At 42.0% G+C, this 17,320-nt stretch overlaps 1 protein-coding gene across 1 annotated transcript in view; it reads right to left on the bottom strand.

The window, feature by feature from the left end:
- Window positions 1–5,419: 5,419 nt before the first annotated feature.
- The window catches only part of CHST9 (carbohydrate sulfotransferase 9), a 206,753-nt gene continuing 194,852 nt past the window's right edge, over window positions 5,420–17,320 (bottom strand). The window contains exon 6 of the mRNA XM_065890172.1: window positions 5,420–6,508. Coding sequence (XP_065746244.1) covers window positions 5,420–6,508 — 1,089 coding nt within the window. The remainder of the gene's footprint in view (window positions 6,509–17,320) is intronic.

The raw sequence follows: 17,320 nt of genomic DNA, 5'->3' as shown, positions 1-17,320 counted from the left end.
TTAAATGATGCAGGGCGGTACTCTTTTGTTGGACTCAGAGTTGGCCTTCCTCAGGTAGAGCATCCGCAGGCCTAGGAAAAGTCTGCTGCCTTCTAGCTGAGCACTTATTTAATCTGACTTTTTCATGGTGGTTTTCAGTTGGTTTAAGTCAAGCTGCTCCTCTATTCTTTTCTGCAGTCTTCCTGAGTTAGTTTAGGGTTATCTAACTACTAAACTAGTACTGGGGATGGGAACTCAGGAAAAAGATACGAGCACAATTGCTTAGTTTCTAACAGTAGTCATGGAGCTTTCCCTTTGGCTGACTTGCCGAGTCATGAGCATCTACAATGGCCATCAAGTGCTGATGTGTGGAAAACAGGCCGAACTCCTTTCCTCTTGAACTATACCCCCGGCGACCTTGTCCACTGCTGTATCTGTCTGGACTTTCTTGTCAAAATGACATTTTGTTTCTGTTAGACTAAATTTGTTCCAAGGACTTTTTTTCTCTTTTTGAAAACTTTGTGTCTCATGATCAACTAGGAAAACAAAAAAAGGAGGAGGGAGAGGAAGCCTAATTTGTTATCAAATCTTTGAATTTGTTAATTTAACTCAACAGGAATAAAGAAATAAGCTGATTTAAAATGTCAAAAAAGTTTTCAGGTGCCAATATATATTTCTTGCCTTTGGCTGTTCTGAATATAGGTAAGAGAAACCAAAAGTAAGTAGTTAAGTTTATACCATTCTAAGGAGAGTGTTTGAGGCTTTCCTGGTGGTTCAGTGGTTAAGAATCAGCCTGCCAGTGCAGGGGACACGGGTTCGAGTCCTGGTCCGGGACGATCCCACATGCTGTGGAGCAACTAAGCCTGTGCGCCACAACTACTGAGCCCACATGCCACAACTACTGAAGCCTGAGTGCCTAGAGCCCGTGCTCCACAACAAGAGAAGCCATGACAATGAGAAGCCTGCGCACTGCAATGAAGAGTAACTCCTGGGCTTCCCTGGTGGCGCAGTGGTTGAGAGTCCGCCTGCTGATGCAGGGGACACGGGTTCGTGCCCCGGTCCGGGAGGATCCCACATGCCGCGGAGCCGCTGGGCCCGTGAGCCATGGCCGCTGAGCCTGTGCGTCCGGAGCCTGTGCTCCGCAACGGGAGAGGCCACAACAGTGAGGCCCGCGTACCAAAAAAAAAAAAAAAAAAAAAAAAAAAAAAAAGAGTAACTCCTGTTCGCCACAACTAGAGAAAGCCCGTGCACAGCAACGAAGACCCAACACAGCCAAAAATAAAAACAAATACATTTTTTTTAATAAAAGAAGAAGAGTGTTTGGTAGTGGTATTCGCTGCTTGGGTTCATTCTGCCTCCCCACCTAATTACCAGCTATGCCTCTTTAGCTGGTAATTTAACTAAAGCACACCCTGCTTTAGTTTCCTTTATTATACATGGGAAGTGGGGGTGCATATAACAACACCTAACTTAGATTGACTATGGAGATTAAATAAATTAATGCATGAAAAGCACTTAAGTACTGAATAGCTGTTAGCTATGATTATGAATATTACTATAATGATTATGATTAAGATTGAGACGGTGTGACCCTAATGGTAGAACTAAATTATGTTAGCCCTGGTCTAAGGTCCTCAGGTGGTTGAGCTACTATGAAACACCTTGGTCAACCATTCTTCAAATATCAGGACACACGGGGGATGTTAGCCAGGGGCAAAGTTTCTGCTTCACCATATTCCACAAAGGCCTAGAGTTTTAAAGATGCCCCAAGGGGCCAAATGAGAATTCAGAGTAGGGAGATGTTTATTGCAGCCCCAGCTTACTAATTCCAATTTATACTAATTCAGCAAGTGATGTTTTCAAAGCGAGCTTTAATATTCAAAAATTCTCTGTATCTGCTTATATATTCCCTTCAGCTAAGCACTAATATACAGTGTTTAGAAGATAACACCTTTTTGAAGAGTAATTATTCATGAAAAAAGTGTAATTAACAGGCTGTTTTCCTCTTTGTCATTATAAATGGTGTCCAAGTAGTTCTCGAATTGCTAGATAATATTTATAGACCTTGAAGTTAGAGAATCTAGCAAGTGGTCCCATGTTCCCATGGACAATGGATATTTCCAAATACACGTGAAAATCAGGAAGTTGGGTGTCCTGTGCAAAAACGTCTCCGTTGAAGTTTACGGCAGTTTCTGGACTCAAACACATCAATAATGCATATACATTCCACATATAAAGTAACTGTGGTTTTGGGCTTAATTGCCAACTTGTGACCCTAACAGTAATTCCAGACAGGAGAATAACAGAGTGAAGGGGCCTGTGTTACTGCTGTCTGTAAAAATAAATAAGATCCTTAGGGTTTAATTAGAGGACTAACAATTACACCTAAAGCATGCTAATGTTAAAATGGGAACACTGGACATCTGGAAGATGAGTCCAGATTTGGTCACTTGCCTTTAGGAAACTAAATCCAAGAAATGGTGAGTGTCCAATGGAAGAGTGATGCTCACACTTGGCATTTACACTCAGGCAAAAATGACAAAGGTGAACGTGAGCTGGTCTAAGAAATAGAGTAATTCAGGGGAGATAAATGGGAAATGTATTTAAAATCCCAAGGAATCCAGGATGATGATGGCTTCTTTGGTCCTAATATGAAAAGACGTCATTTAAAAGGGAGAGCAGGTACATTAAAAATGTTCTTCCTACCTAAAAACACACATGGCCCCTGGAAATCAACCACACAGGATGCCAGCTGTCATCAGAGAGTCCACTGAGTAAAAGAATGATGGAAGGGCTAACTATGGTTACACAGGGTCTGCGGAAAGGGTCAGGAAAAGAGCTTTTACAGTGTAAGATATAGAACGGCTTTGATAGAGAGCACTGTGTATCGTTTACTTCCTCACACCCTTCTTCTCTACCACCGATGCCAAACAATCATATATATACATATATATGATTGTTTTATATATATATATGATTGTTTTATATATATATATATATATATATATATATATATATATATATATATATATATATACTCCATCCTCTTAAGTGCATTAGAAATGTTAATAAGAGAGGACGCTCGTTTCCATTTTTTCCCCCAAAGTTATGAAAAGAAATGTTTTTTGTTTGTTCTTTATATGGTTTTAGGAATAACTTTGATAAAACTTCCTCTATCCTTTAGAGCAGATCCCATCTAAAACTAGTTTTGTGTAGTTTAGGAATAAAATGTCAGGCTGCTTGGCATATTTTCTATTCTTTCTCTCTTTTTCTCCATAAAAAGATAAGTTCAATGTCTCTAACTGACTAGGAATCCACTCTACACGGTATAGCAAAATTTAAATTATACAATTTAGATTACTCTAGAGTGAAACTACTTAAAAACGGAGAGCACAGCTTAAGTGTATGGTTTAGAGGCAAGAGTGAATGGAGTGGAAAAGTAGTAAAAGTTTGGTTTAGAAGGTTTAATACTTGTGATCTGGCGGCCCGCTGCAGTTCCCCTCTCCTCAGGAGACAGATGGGATGTGGCAGGTGGGTGTAAAGAATGAAGCGATTCATGAAAGCTCAGCCATGAAATGGGAAGTCAAAATGAAATAAGCACAGTTGTAACTATCTTGGTCTATTAATATTCATATATTAATACCTACTTTTCTTTGAGAGGCAGTACTGAATATTTACTGACAAGAAAAAATGATAGGACTTCCCTGGTGGCACAGTGGTTGAGAATCCACTGCCAATGCAGGGGACACAGGTTTGATCCCTGGTCCAGGACGATCCCACATGCCGTGGAGCAACTAAGCCCGTGTGCCACAGCTACTGAGCCCACACACTCTAGTGCCTGCATGCCACAACTACTGAGCCCACGTGCTGCAACTACTGAAGCCCGTGCGCCTAGAGCCCGTGCTCCGCAACAAGAGAAGCCACCGCAATGAGAAGCCCGCGCACCGCAACGAAGAGTAGACTCCGCTCGCCGCAACTGGAGAAAGCCCGTGCGGCAACGCAGACCCAACACAGCCAAAAAAACAAAACAAAACTAAACAAAACACAAAAAACCATTTGAGAAGAGGAACATATTCAAGAAATGTCTTTAAACAGGGTTTGAATGTGTGGTTTGCTTAACTCAGAGTAACCGTCGACCAATTAAAATAAATTTCCCATCCAGACGTGTCTACAGATTTAGAGCTCCTTGGAAAAAATTTCCAGAATGCATTACAACTTTCCATAGGGGTGACACATGGTCCTATTTTCCAAAGACTTTGATTGACTGCTTGAATACAATAGTATTTGATTCTGTTAGTATAGAATATTTAAGCTTAAAAAGAAAATACCTTATTTTGTTTATGCATAAGCCTATTAAAAAAACGTTTCTAGGGGCTCTACGTTTATTCTCTAGAACGTAACCTACTATTCTCTACCAACGTAAGTGGTTTATTAGTTTTTAAAAAGTCATTCTCAAGCTGAATAATTAGACAAAAGCTATTCTTAGAGTACATTCCACATATAAAGCTATGCACATGGTGCTTTGATTCAAATAATATTCTTATAAAACTTTGTTATTATTTGAGGTCTATATTCAGAGTGGCAACTTTTGTTTTTGATGATTATTCCATCCTGAAACAATTTCCCCCCTGCCCAATTAAACCAGAATGAGGAGCACATTTCTATCTGATGAGGCTTAAATTTCTCAGTCGCCTGCTTCAAAAGTGAAGACCTTTAGTGGTTACGTTCATTTTGTCTCTGCAAAAAGGGCTCAAAAGGAAACAGAATCAATTCCCTTAAGTTTTTTCTGGAAGAGGAAGGTTACTTTTGTTGCTTTGATCTTAGCATGTTGTGCATTTTTTATTGGCTGTTGAATATAAAAAGCCATAGCTTCATCTGGTTTTTCTGCTATATTCTCATATTGTAAATCACATAATGCCTTCCAATCTAAAGTAAAATGTTCAGGTCCAAAACACCATTTCAAAATTGATTTATCATTACAGTTGATGGAAAGCTTTCCAGGGCTGTAAGAAGACTGTGAAACATTTGATTCATATGCCACAGACTGCTAAAAATACCTCCATGCACTTTAGACAACAGATTCCAGGATGGAGACGTACACTCATGCCATTTTAGATCGCTTTTCCTACCCTTGCAAGAGGCAGTTGTACCTAATGTAGCAGCTGGCTAGGTTATTGCTTCTATAATATAATCCATAATGCAAAAGCAGCTCTTTTCCAAGCATTTTAGAGCAACTGAAGTTGTTTACATGTCTCTGTGGTAATTTTCCTATAACTTTGTGCCAATTGGTTTCATACTCTTTGGTAAAAACCTTCATTAAATCAAGACAACTGCACTTAGTTAAATTTTTCTCATAGAGAGAATTATAGGAAAATTACAGCTAGCTGATTTGAGGCCACCATCATGAAGTACATCCAGGGTTTTAGAAAATGAATGCACACTACAAAAATGGAGTTGTATAATTAAACATCAAATAATCCAAGTAATAAAAGTCATAGATTAATTGTCTCTCAGTTCTAGTCAGATCCTTTAAATACTGTCTCACCACCTGAGCATTGGTCCTTTTATCAGAAGAGTGCCTATCCTTAAAGTTGGGAAATTTCAGCCTTTTTGGAGCCCCAATCAGCTGTAAAAAGTAATTGGCATCTTCTTCCAAAGTTTCAAATTTTCCTACAAAATCATAGTGGATCAAACATGGATAGCAGAGTTTGCTAATCTTTTCCCAGTGAATGTCCATTCCTACTGGACGGTGGGAATCCAGCAAATAGTGGATGAACTCTTTGAATTTGACGCCAGATCCATTATTTAATTCTTCTTCACAGGCATTCGGCCGATATTTCTTTATAATTGCCTTTCCAAATACCGGATGGTAATAACTATTGGGGTGTTCAAATTTGTCCCTAAATGCAGACACTAACCTTTCCATGGGATCACGAACAAACACAGCTTTGGTGTAGGTATTTAAACGAGCATAAATCCCTTTTAAGTCAAAGCTGTCGAGCTTTTTCAAATGCTTCCCGTAGTGAACAGCATCATGGGAGATGTTGTACGCGGAGGGGGCCAATCCGTTGAGTACCATCAGAATTCTCTTCCAGTTGGAACAGCCAGCCTTTGGTACTTCGCAGTATAAGATTTTGTGTTTATCTTCTACATAGATCCTGGAGACCATGTGAAAAAGATGGGATTGAGGACGACTCACCCCACCGTACTTCTTGCAAAATTCCTGAAGGAAAGACCTGCGTTTTTCTTGAGTTGCATCAATTCTCTTCCATTTACTATCTGCGACTAAGCTTTTGTTTAAAGGGCGAGTGTCCACCGGCCAATTCATTTCACTGAACTTCCTGAAAAGGGTCTTACTCCCTTGATGTTTTTCAATCAACTGAATTGTTGGTGACCCTGTGGTCCTACTCAAAACTTGAGCCTCTCCTTGGGAGTGGTTGTTCTCTGTGAAGACCCTGATAGGCCTCTCAGAGTTGAGTAGATTTTCCTCTTTATTCTTGGGATCCTCGGACATGTGGAACTTGGGGTTCTGTTAAGATAGAGAAGGGGAAATGTTGAAAGCACATTCAGAAATGTGGGTATTTGATAAGGAACTTAAAATGTTTATTTTAAAATGCTATCAAGGGGCACACATTTCGTGTAAGCTGCCAGAACAACTTAGCAAAGCATGTGGAACATACATTTTGTAATAAGCTTCTTCATAGAAAACATAGCGATGAAAATGGTATCCACGCATCACTTTGAACCAAAGCTTCACATTTTATAGTATATATATTTGGGCTACTATGATATTCATTTAATGTTCATGTGCTGAATTACATTAATACTCTCATACTAAACTATCTGAATATTATTGGGATAAAACTACTAGTTATTGATTTGAATCTATGATCATAGTAAGTTTGTTACTGTTTTTGTGCTGTCTTTGCATCTGTGGGTATCAATTATATAATCTTACAAAACACACACAAAAAGAAAAAAGGTATACACAAGAAAGAAAGGAAAAAGGCCCTGAATTTTCTATCTAAGCTTTGCCTGTAATGCAATAAAATATAACTCCATCATTTTGTAGGTCAACGATTCTTGAGCTATCAAGGAGTGTGTTACCTTCAAGCATTGATTTAATGCATCTGAATGTAGATAAAAAAGGTAGCTGTATTTGGATTGAAATTTTTGTTGTTTTGGGGGACATACTGTAATGCGCAGAACAGTTCAAAGTAATAAATTACAACTTAAAATTGTAGCAAGGCCAATTATAAAATTCTGGTGACCACTTCAGTTTTCCAAGCACTTGCAAAAAGTGATATATATTATTTTCCCTTGGAAAATGTCTTATTTTTCTAAATTCATTTATCACAATAATTTCATAACTATAATCATGTTATCATACAATTTCATTCATGTATGAGCTCTTCCCTCTTTCCCAAGTGAAGAAAGACTAGGGAAACCGAAAATGTCTACTTGGTGTCCTGATACATAAAATTGTATCAAAAGTGGAATGAGAATTTACTTCTCTTGTCAGTGGGATGAATCAACCCATTTATCATCTGCTCTTCACCTGACTATATCCTTCCTACAACTCTCGGAAGTGACTGGATAAAGGAAGACATGGGAGATGGGGTTCACAAGGTGGCATCCTCCGATAGTGACAAAGCCTGTAAGAACCTTGACTTTTACTCTGGATAAACTACAGAGGCTTTGGAGTGTTCTGAGCAGTGAAGTAATACGATCTCACTTACACTAGAAAGAGATGGTTGAGAAGACTGGACTGAGGCTATACATGTAGGGTTGTCAGCATGGTATTGGAAAAATGAATGAATAAATGATGTGCTGGGGGAGTAAAGCATAGGGCCACCAGCCTAGGTGTGGAGGAAGTGCTGGGGAACGTTTCCTAGAGGAGATGTGTATATATAGAGAGACAGAGGTAGATAGCTATAGATATAGACCTATTTACTATTATGTTCTCAGGGTCAAGAACAGTCTGTAGTCTCTAGTTATTGCTCTCAAATATTTGTTACATGAAGGAATGAATGTATCAGTCAAATTAGGTCTTCAAGGATGATTAGGAATTTTCTAGCAAATTGAGCAAAAGAGCAGAGGAATGAAGAACTGTGTATGGAGCCACTTCCAGGCATCACAGTCCTTCCACTAGCTGAGCTTTAAGGAGAGATGCTTCTTTCTAGTGGAAGACTATTGGCTACGTAACCCCTGATCACCATACACCAACTTGCGTAGTCCCATAAAACAGCCGCCAAGCTCCTCCACACCACTGAGCCAACTACTTGGGGTTTCAACTCTAAAAGCATTTGTCTGTGGTCTTCTCAGAGACTGCCAGGGTGACTTGAAAGCCTTGAATGCCTCTTTACCCCTGATCAACAACTTGTAGTCTGTAAAATTTTCACATATAATGTAAAATTTGACTTGAGGTTCGAAAGGTCATGGGGTTATTGGTAGACAGCATGGGAAATGCTTAGCACAGCCCTGAAATCAAACTGCCACTACACTTCTGCTGCTACTTCTTCAACAACTCCAACTATAGATAATAATTGCTATTATGGTTTTAATAGCAGTCTTCATCGTAATAGTATTCTATCCCAGTGACCTAGTGAATTTCAAGATTCGCTGGTTGTCCATTATTATCCAGAATGTTATTTGCGTGTCTCTACACATGCCCCAGTTAATTCTCTCCCTGCCCCATTAACAAAAAGGAAAATGAAATCAGCCTTCCACTGTGCTCTCTGGATCTTCAGCTTGTGGTCATCAAATTCCTCTTTAATCTCTGGAGACTTCTGGAATGTTTGTTTTCCATGACTTTTTCTAATGAAACCTGGATGGCCCTCAAACCTCTGCTTCCCTTGCACTTTTTCAAGTAGATGAAACTTCAATTCTTTGGGCAGCTTGTCCCTCAGGCCAGAAGATAGGGAGCTATTTCCTTGTCCTTCCCTGTGGCTTCCAGGACACCCCCCAGCAAAACCCTCCTGCTTCTGTGAAGCACGTGTGTCCTGCTCAACCTCCCTTTTCCTCTCCCCACGCTGTCATCTGCTTTCCCTACTGACCTTTCGTCTTCATGCACTGAAGAGTTTAGCTCCCAGCTCAGACTCTGCTTCTTCATCTCCACTATTGTCATCACGTGTAGTGACTCTGACACCCAATAAACTCTCTGCTCTCTTGACCACCTTGCCTTTCGTAGAAGTCTCTCCATTTCACATGGACCTTGCCACTGACAGAGGCTGCGCCCCCTCCATCACCTCTCTGACCCTCATTGTCTAATCTTCCAGTACATCATTGCTTCCAGTTTTGCAATTCTATGACCACTTGTCATTATGGTATTCAAACTCTCAGCAGCCAGCATGCCTGGTGGCACTCAGAAGTCACCTCTGTAGGGATTTGTTCCCTGTCTACCTTGTCTAAATTATGTTCCCCTCTGAGATTTTCTCTCACTGAACCCTGCTTAGTTTGCTCATAGCATTTATCATAATATGAAATGATTGTTTTACTTCTAAGTTGTCTATTTTCACCCCATCCATATCTCTTGCACTAGAATATGACTGCAGAAGTCTAATCTTTCTTGTTCTTTGTTGGATCTCTGGTACCTAGCACGTTGCCTGACACATAGAAGATGACCGATAAATAATTGTTGAACGAGTGAATGTGATTACAGTTTAATGATGGGCCTCTAAGCAGTTGTTTTATGACCTTGTCGAAGAAAAACAGTGCTAATCAGAAGATCAAGGTTAACTTAGATAAATAATTGACCGATTCTTTTAAGGTGCCGAAAATCTGTATTCAAACAAATCTTTGGCAGAAGAGAAGACAAATAAAACAGGCACAGGTAGAACTGCTCATGCTAAAGTAGGCATGTAGGTGGGAGCCTTACCTGCCTGCGAAGTCAGATTGGTTCAAAGTCACTCAGTGCGGCCTGGAAACTCCTGGAGGCTTGCCAGCTATCTGGACTCCTAGGCATCACTGTGGACACCCCAAAAAGAATCTGGGGATGGGGTCCTGACTCTAATTTAGACAAGCTCCCCCGGTACTCCACAGGCAATAACGGCATTTGGGGTCCACTGAACCGGAGCACAGCGAAGGAAAGTACAAAGTAAGAGTTCATCTCATACCATCCAGGAGAGAAAGACTCCAAATATGGCGGACATGAATATTTCGGTAAGCAGAGACAAATGCTCTATTGTAGGCAGGGTGTCACATCAGGCCTCACACGGACCAGATGAAATACCCTTCACCTTCATCCACTTCCCTTTGCTGGAGGTCCCTGTTCCCCAAGCTACTTTCCAATCACTGGTTTGACTGGGGAGATCACTACACAAGGGAAAAATTCATTGCTCATAAATTTGACTTCAGTCTCTTCATTTAACTTGTTTAAGGCACACGGGGCTTCAGCACAGGTGAGAACCCAGTCCCGGGAAGCAGCATACACTCAAGGACCTGTTTCTTCGCCATCTACTACTTGAGCTACTTGAGCCCTGAGACAGCCATGCCAACTGTGAGAGCAGCAGTGACACTGGCAGGATTCACTCCATTTGTCTTATTTGGTTAAGCATCTTCCATTCCCAGATCAGATTCGCCTGTGTCAGCACCTTTGAGTGACACACACACCCCTCTGGCTTACGTCGCCTGCAACATTTGACAACACGGCTTTACTCAGGGCTGCCTCTTCAGTGTCGGCCCAACCCTCTCAGTGTAGAGCAGGTGACTCACTCTTTGGTGCTACCATGCGCCTGCGCTAGGATGGCAGCGTGGCCTGGGGCACGAGATTGTGCCCTGGGGAACCTGGGGTCGTGCTGAGAGGGATTTCTTTTCAGGATTTCAGGCTGAGAAAGAATGCAAAGGAAGAATGTATGACATAAACTCCCAGCAAAGCAAGACAGAGCGGCAAGGAGGAGTAGAGGAGGTGGGGGGGCGGGGGGGGGCGGGTCAGAGGGGGTCAGAGGGAATAGATGACTGCCAAAACAAAGTGATGATCCAGCATATATTTGCAAAGTCTTATCTCTTCATGCATTAAGATACATTTTATCACTTTCATTTTAAGAATATTATTTTATCGATAATAAATTTTGAAGTTTTTTGAGGGTTTCCAAGATAGATAGTTTCTCCTGAAGATGACAGTTTGTTTCAAGATGTCGTTGAAATGGCTACTGAGAACTATCAGGGGCCACAGTCAACTCCTTTTGGTCTCCCTTTCTTCTCAAGGCCAGGTATGAGTGCCACTGGTCCTGATCCCTTAGCCTGAGGCTGGGAGCCTTCAGGGTCTGTACAACCTCATTTCCCAGAGCTGGTACAGAATGAGCCCATGCTGGGCATGGGAAGATCACAGAGGGCCGCCTGCCCCCTGCAGCCCAGCCTCAGTAAGTGCAACTGTGCGAATGGAGAAGTGGGGTGAGAAGGCGGGAGGGAGGAGCCAGGGACAGTCCAATCCTTCCTGTTCTTTTCTTTAGGCAGATCTCCAGTCCCAGGAAGCAGCATTTACCTGGGGAACAGTTTCTTCCCCACCCATTACTTACCGGTCCAAGGTTACTTGAGCCCTGGGAACACAACTCCAACTGGGAGAGTGGTAGTGACAATGGCAGGGCTCGTGTTGACCAACCACAATTCTCTTATATCGAGACACTGATGGACAGGATCCTGCCTAATCTATTTACAGAGACACAGCTATCATCAAGCAAGCAGGCAAGCATAATTCTCTAAAGGTCCTGCAGACACCGTGTCATCAACCCCCTTTCCTCACTATGATTCTATAATCTGTTTCTCGTAAGGAGCAAACATATCTTGACGTACCTTGCTCAGAAATACAATCACAGTCTATTAACTCCATCTACTCCCCACACAAGAGAAAACTGCCCACAGTAGGGGGAAGGAAGTCTCAGGCTTCACACGGGGGATTTTCTTAGGGTCGCCCATAACTGCAGCCACTAGCAACTAGACTACAGCCTGTACTGTAACAAGATGAAAGTACATGAATTTGAGGCACCATGCACTTGTGGAAACCAAAGAAAAGGTGCGCACTTCTGGATCAGTTCTCTGACCAATGGGAAGACTCTTGCCTCACTTGCAACTCATGGCCTATATATTGAGATTCCCAGGTCCAGAGCACGCTCCCTCCTGGGCAGGGAAGGATGTATTTATACCATTTGGCAGGGAGGGGTGGTTTTCATGTCTTGGCCCCTGTCAGGGCTCCGGCCTCCTTTAGTTAAAGCTCAGCTGTTGGACCAAGGCCGTAGGGAGAGGATGAGCGGTGAGGGTGGGTTTGGGATGAATATCGACAGAGCGCTTCACGTGTGCCAGGCGCTGCTTCAACGAGTTAATCCTCACCCCACCTCTGTCAGGTGGTTACGATCACGTGTCCATTAACCTTACTTGGTGTCTTACGACTGGCAACTCCTAGAACTGGGATTAAAATTCAGGGCTGTCTGGCTCCAAACCTTGTGTTTCTTACCACATGGCACATATTTACTCTACAGGGCTCTCAGCGCCATCACACCTGTAATCTGTTTCCTTGCCCTTTGGTCCGCGTGAATACTGTCCTTTGTACCGAGCTACACTGAGATGGCCACGTGTGCGGCAGTCAACTCTAGAGTGTGCAGTGGACGTTGCCAAACCTTTGGTTGCTTCTCTTCTGCGATTTAAACTACATATGTTGGGTACCAAGAACAGATGCTCTATTGGACGGTCCCAAATAATCAGCATGGCCGAGGGGGTACTGGGCTCTTGTTTCTAGAAGACCATGATTTGAGCCAGTGTTGCCTGGACTTTGGGTTTCCTGTTATGCCGCGTAAACCACACAGAAATTGTGATCATCAGCTCAGCTTTTATGCCTCAGAACAAAACTCCTTATTTTCACGGTATCTTTATTTCCTCTCCTGCTTCTACACTCCTGTTAGAAACATCTATCCAGACTTGGTGGTTATGGAGTGATGATGTCTTCACTCCATCCCCGGTGGCCTTTTCAAGAGAACTTATTTTATATCTTGGTATTTCAGTGGCTGCAAATCTGGGAAAACACATAATATGTGGGTACTTCTGAGATGTGTGTCTGGATCAGGGATGAAAGGAGGGAAGTTGAAGGTATCTTTCAATCCCTGATGAACTCCCAGTGACCAGTGCATCTGGTCCCCATGGCTTTTTATCAACAAGACACTAGCTCTATGACTCCGTCTCCATGGGGATTTATACACTGAGGAAAAAATGTCCGTTTCTTGCTGTGAGTAATAGGACCCCTGAGCGCTGAGTCGCAAGCATCTTCTACCTCCCCAGATTCATCAGCAGGACCGTGTCTCCTCAGGACCCTAGTATAGAACTAATTTTCATCAAAGTCTAGTTTCCATGTTCTAGGTTAGTACCTTATCAGATGGTTGGCCCAAAAGACAGGAACCAAAAAGTTTTGTGTATTGCATCCTGGTTAATTTCTCTGGGGTCCTATCACCCTCCAGGTGGTTGTCTCCAAGGTAACTGTTATCATTCTGCTCTACTGATCTCATCTCTTACCTCCATCCAGTCAGTTTCCTGTTGGGTGTCTTCGTCAAGGTATTTTCAGCCCCCAGCCCCACATGGTTACAGAACGAGGAAGACAATCGTGGCGGTCTACAGGTGCTCAGACCAATTTGCAAAAGAACCCCTGAGTGCCAAGGTAGGTTGTGAGACACACATTTCACACCTATTTCAGCCCAACAACTTGTGAAATGGGAGGGAGACCAGACTTAGTAAATTTTTACTCTTATTCACGCTTTACTTGCAACTTTCAACTGACCTTAACTTAGTACTTTCTACCAAATCAACCTCACTCACTGGAATAAGATATCTAACCAATCAGCTTGGGGTAGTTGACTCAGCCTCCCACGTATAAAAGAGAGATAATGATGCTGGCTTTATGGAGTTGTGAAAAATGAATGGAACAAATACACAGTTCCTGCCATGTAGCATATACTCATTAAGTGTGACTTTTAACCACAACTTTTACATTTCTGCCAAGAGTATCACCTTCCTGCAGTAACCCTGGGGACCTTGCATTAATCTTTGCCTCAGATTGTTAATTCGCTTCTCATACTCAGACACCAAACTCTATTCATTTTTTCTCTAAACTGTTCATCCCCACTATCAATGTATCACTTAGACACATTTTTTTCCACACCCAGACTATTGTCACAGCCTGCTAGCAGGATCAAGCGATGCATTCATTTGATGGGTATTTATTATGAGCATCTAATATGTGCCCTGTTTAATGGCGTTGGGGCCAGAGGGGCAAACGACTCTGACAAGGGTCCTGTTCTCACGGTACTTACATTCCTGTGGGTGAAGATAGATAATGAACAGATACATGAACAAGAATTTTGATGATGATATGTGTGATGCAAACACTAAAACACAGAGACGTGGCAGAGCATGAGTGGCAGGTGGAGAGTGGGAAGACCCCGTGAACCAGGTGTCTAGGGAAGATCTATTTGGGAGAAGCTTAGTTGAGCAGAGATCTGAATGACAAGGAGAAACCCCAGTTCTGGGAGCGGAGTGTTGCAGGCTGGGGCAACGAGGGCAAAGGGCCCTCAAAGGGGAATGAGCCTGGTCAAGCGGAGGGACAGAGGGCAGATGGTTGTTGTGTCCGTGCGAAGGGCCTAGGGACTCAAGATGAAATCCAAGAGAAGGGCAGGACCACATGCTGTAGGAATACCAGGTCACGGAGAATTTAAGATTTAGGATTTAGGTCATGGGAAAGATGCAGGGTTTTATCAGAGGTGTAACATGAGCCACTGGAAGTTTTATACGGTGGATAACATGATGTGAAGCACATTTTATAAAGCTCACTCTGCTGGCCAAGTGCAGAATGGACTGGGGGCCGTTAAGAGTGGAAACAGAGTAGCCCGGAGAGAGGCTGGTGGCTGGTATCAGTGGAGAAGCAGTAAAAAGGAAAAACACAGGGTATGTGTGGAAATTGCTTACTGACTGATGACAAACATGCATCCCGAGCGTTCGTTTTTTCAGGATTTCTCTTGCATGAAGAAGGGTGATTATCTGTCAATATTCATTGCACCATTGAGCCAATATGCAATGCATGAATCATCTCTGAGATAAGCAGATGAGGCTTTCTTGTAATCTTTCTATTTCGCTGAGATAATTTCACTTGCTTTGGAGTTTATGAGGCCATAAGTGGCTCCCATCTGTTGATGAACATATTTCTAAGAGTCATTTAGTCTCAAGTATGAAATACTTGAGGGGAAGTTAAATTGTAACTTGTATATTCTGTGTCATCTCAGTAACAGAACCAAAATTGGAAGCATGTGTTCAATTTTGGTCTTTCATTTTCAAAGCTTTAGGTCAGGCAAAGAATTAATTTCATTTGTTTACAAAGCAGATTATGCCTAATAAAATCTATTTTGTTTATGGTCACATTTTAGTCAATCCATTGCCTTAGAAAATGAGAGAAATCTGATTGGCTAATTAGTCAACATAGTAAATTACATTATTCCGCATCCACAGAACATTGGTCTAATTGAATTATCCAGTAATGGTATGACAGAAATATTTCCTTTTAATACATTTTGAGCAAAGGCACATACCAGTGATGAAACAGTGAATAATCTTGTTTATTCCACCCTTGTTTGATGATCGACCACAGAATATAACATAAGACTTCTATGGATAATAACTTTTTCCACATTAAGGGAAATAAAGCAAGGTAGCTTTCAGTGGGATCCTTACTGGTACTCTGAATTTTCACTACTTGTCTGTGAATCTTTTCCCTCCCAGAAATTTGTTCTCTGATAAGTGCTAAAAAACTGTACAAAAGCAAGTTTCAATAAAATCGGTTTTAATTTATGCATAATCAAAGAGATAGGTTTGATCACTTTCTTTCTCTAGTGAGAGGTAGAAAAACTCTCCGGGACACTTTCTTTCGCTCTTGAAGTTCTGATGAGGACTGTTTCCTCAGCCAAATTCCGATACACACAAAAGTCTACACATAGTATCAGGGATGCCCATGGGATCTGCTCTGAGGGGCCAAAACCATTTATATAGCACGGATTCTACAGAATTGGCCTTGTATTAGTGACCACTACTTGTTATTATTTTTCTTTCTTTCTTTTTTTTTTTTTTGCGGTACGCAGGCCTCTCACTGTTGTGGCATCTCCCGTTGCGGAGCACAGGCTCCGGACGCGCAGGCTCAGAGGTCATGGCTCACGGGTCCAGCCGCTCCGTGGCATGTGGGATCTTCCTGGACCGGGGCGTGAACCTGTGTCCCCTGCAGGCAGACTCTCAACCACTGTGCCACCAGGGAAGCCCAGTACATGCTATCTTGATAGTTAAAATGTTTTTTAAAAAGGACCTACCACATCATAATCATCTGTATTCTAGACTCTCACAACCAATTGCTTCAGTGCTGGTGTTGAGATTGGAGTACTGGTTAGGCTGGTCATAAGTGGGATCATTTAATTAATAGAAGAACTTGCAGAACAAGTAGTAGGACAGCACAACAGTGAAGAGAAAGGATTTCAGAATGAGATCCATCCACCTAGATTCAGATTCCAGCTCTGCCACTCATCATCTTTAAATAAGGATATTTAAAGCAGCAGGGAACAGTGGCTGGTGCTTTCACGGTAGGGTTGGATTGCCTGCTTCCATCCTGGTGTGTGATCTGGGGCAAGGCATTTAACCTCACTAACGTTGACTCCCTTGATTTGTACCTGCCTCCCAAGGTTACGGCTGTGAGGTTTAAATGAGATAATTTTATGTAAAACTTATCATAATGCCTACACACAGAAAGTTTATTAAACAATAATAATGCCATTATTATTATTAATTTAGTGCTAAGCATGGCAGGACCTGAAAAATTACTAAATCTTTCAAGCTTGAGTTTCCACCTGTATAAAAAGGAGATTAAAATACGCATCCTCTTGGGGTTGCTGTGACAAATAAATGAGATGGCGCATTACATGACTAGCAAAACTCTTGGTCACGATTATTCAGAAGCATTCTGAGTGGGAATGATCTTGAGTGGGAATGCTTAAGTGAGAATTATCTGCATATTGGATTGCTAACAGCTCTCGCAGTGAGGCTAATAAACCATTATTTTCCTCTTGGTGTTCACGCTTTTGAAACACCTGAGGGCTGTCTTCTCCTCCCTCCCTTTGTCATGACAATATATTTCCAGGGACTACTGTCTATTTCCATAGACATCCTTACACAACGTTTTAACTTTCTTGGCTTCCGAATGAAGAGGCGAGTGCCAGCCCTTTGACACTTAGACCTGAGTATCTTCTAGTTATGAAGCCTTCTGACCTTTAATAAAGCCCATCTTTTACAAATCCTTCTTTGTTAACCGCCGTTAGTGCCACCACTTCTG

The sequence above is a fragment of the Phocoena phocoena genome, chromosome 13, assembly GCF_963924675.1.
Source record: "Phocoena phocoena chromosome 13, mPhoPho1.1, whole genome shotgun sequence".
In the NCBI taxonomy this organism is placed as follows: domain Eukaryota; kingdom Metazoa; phylum Chordata; class Mammalia; order Artiodactyla; family Phocoenidae; genus Phocoena; species Phocoena phocoena.
The sequence above is the reverse complement of the archived record's forward strand: the minus strand, read 5'-3'. Positions and strand labels throughout refer to the sequence as shown.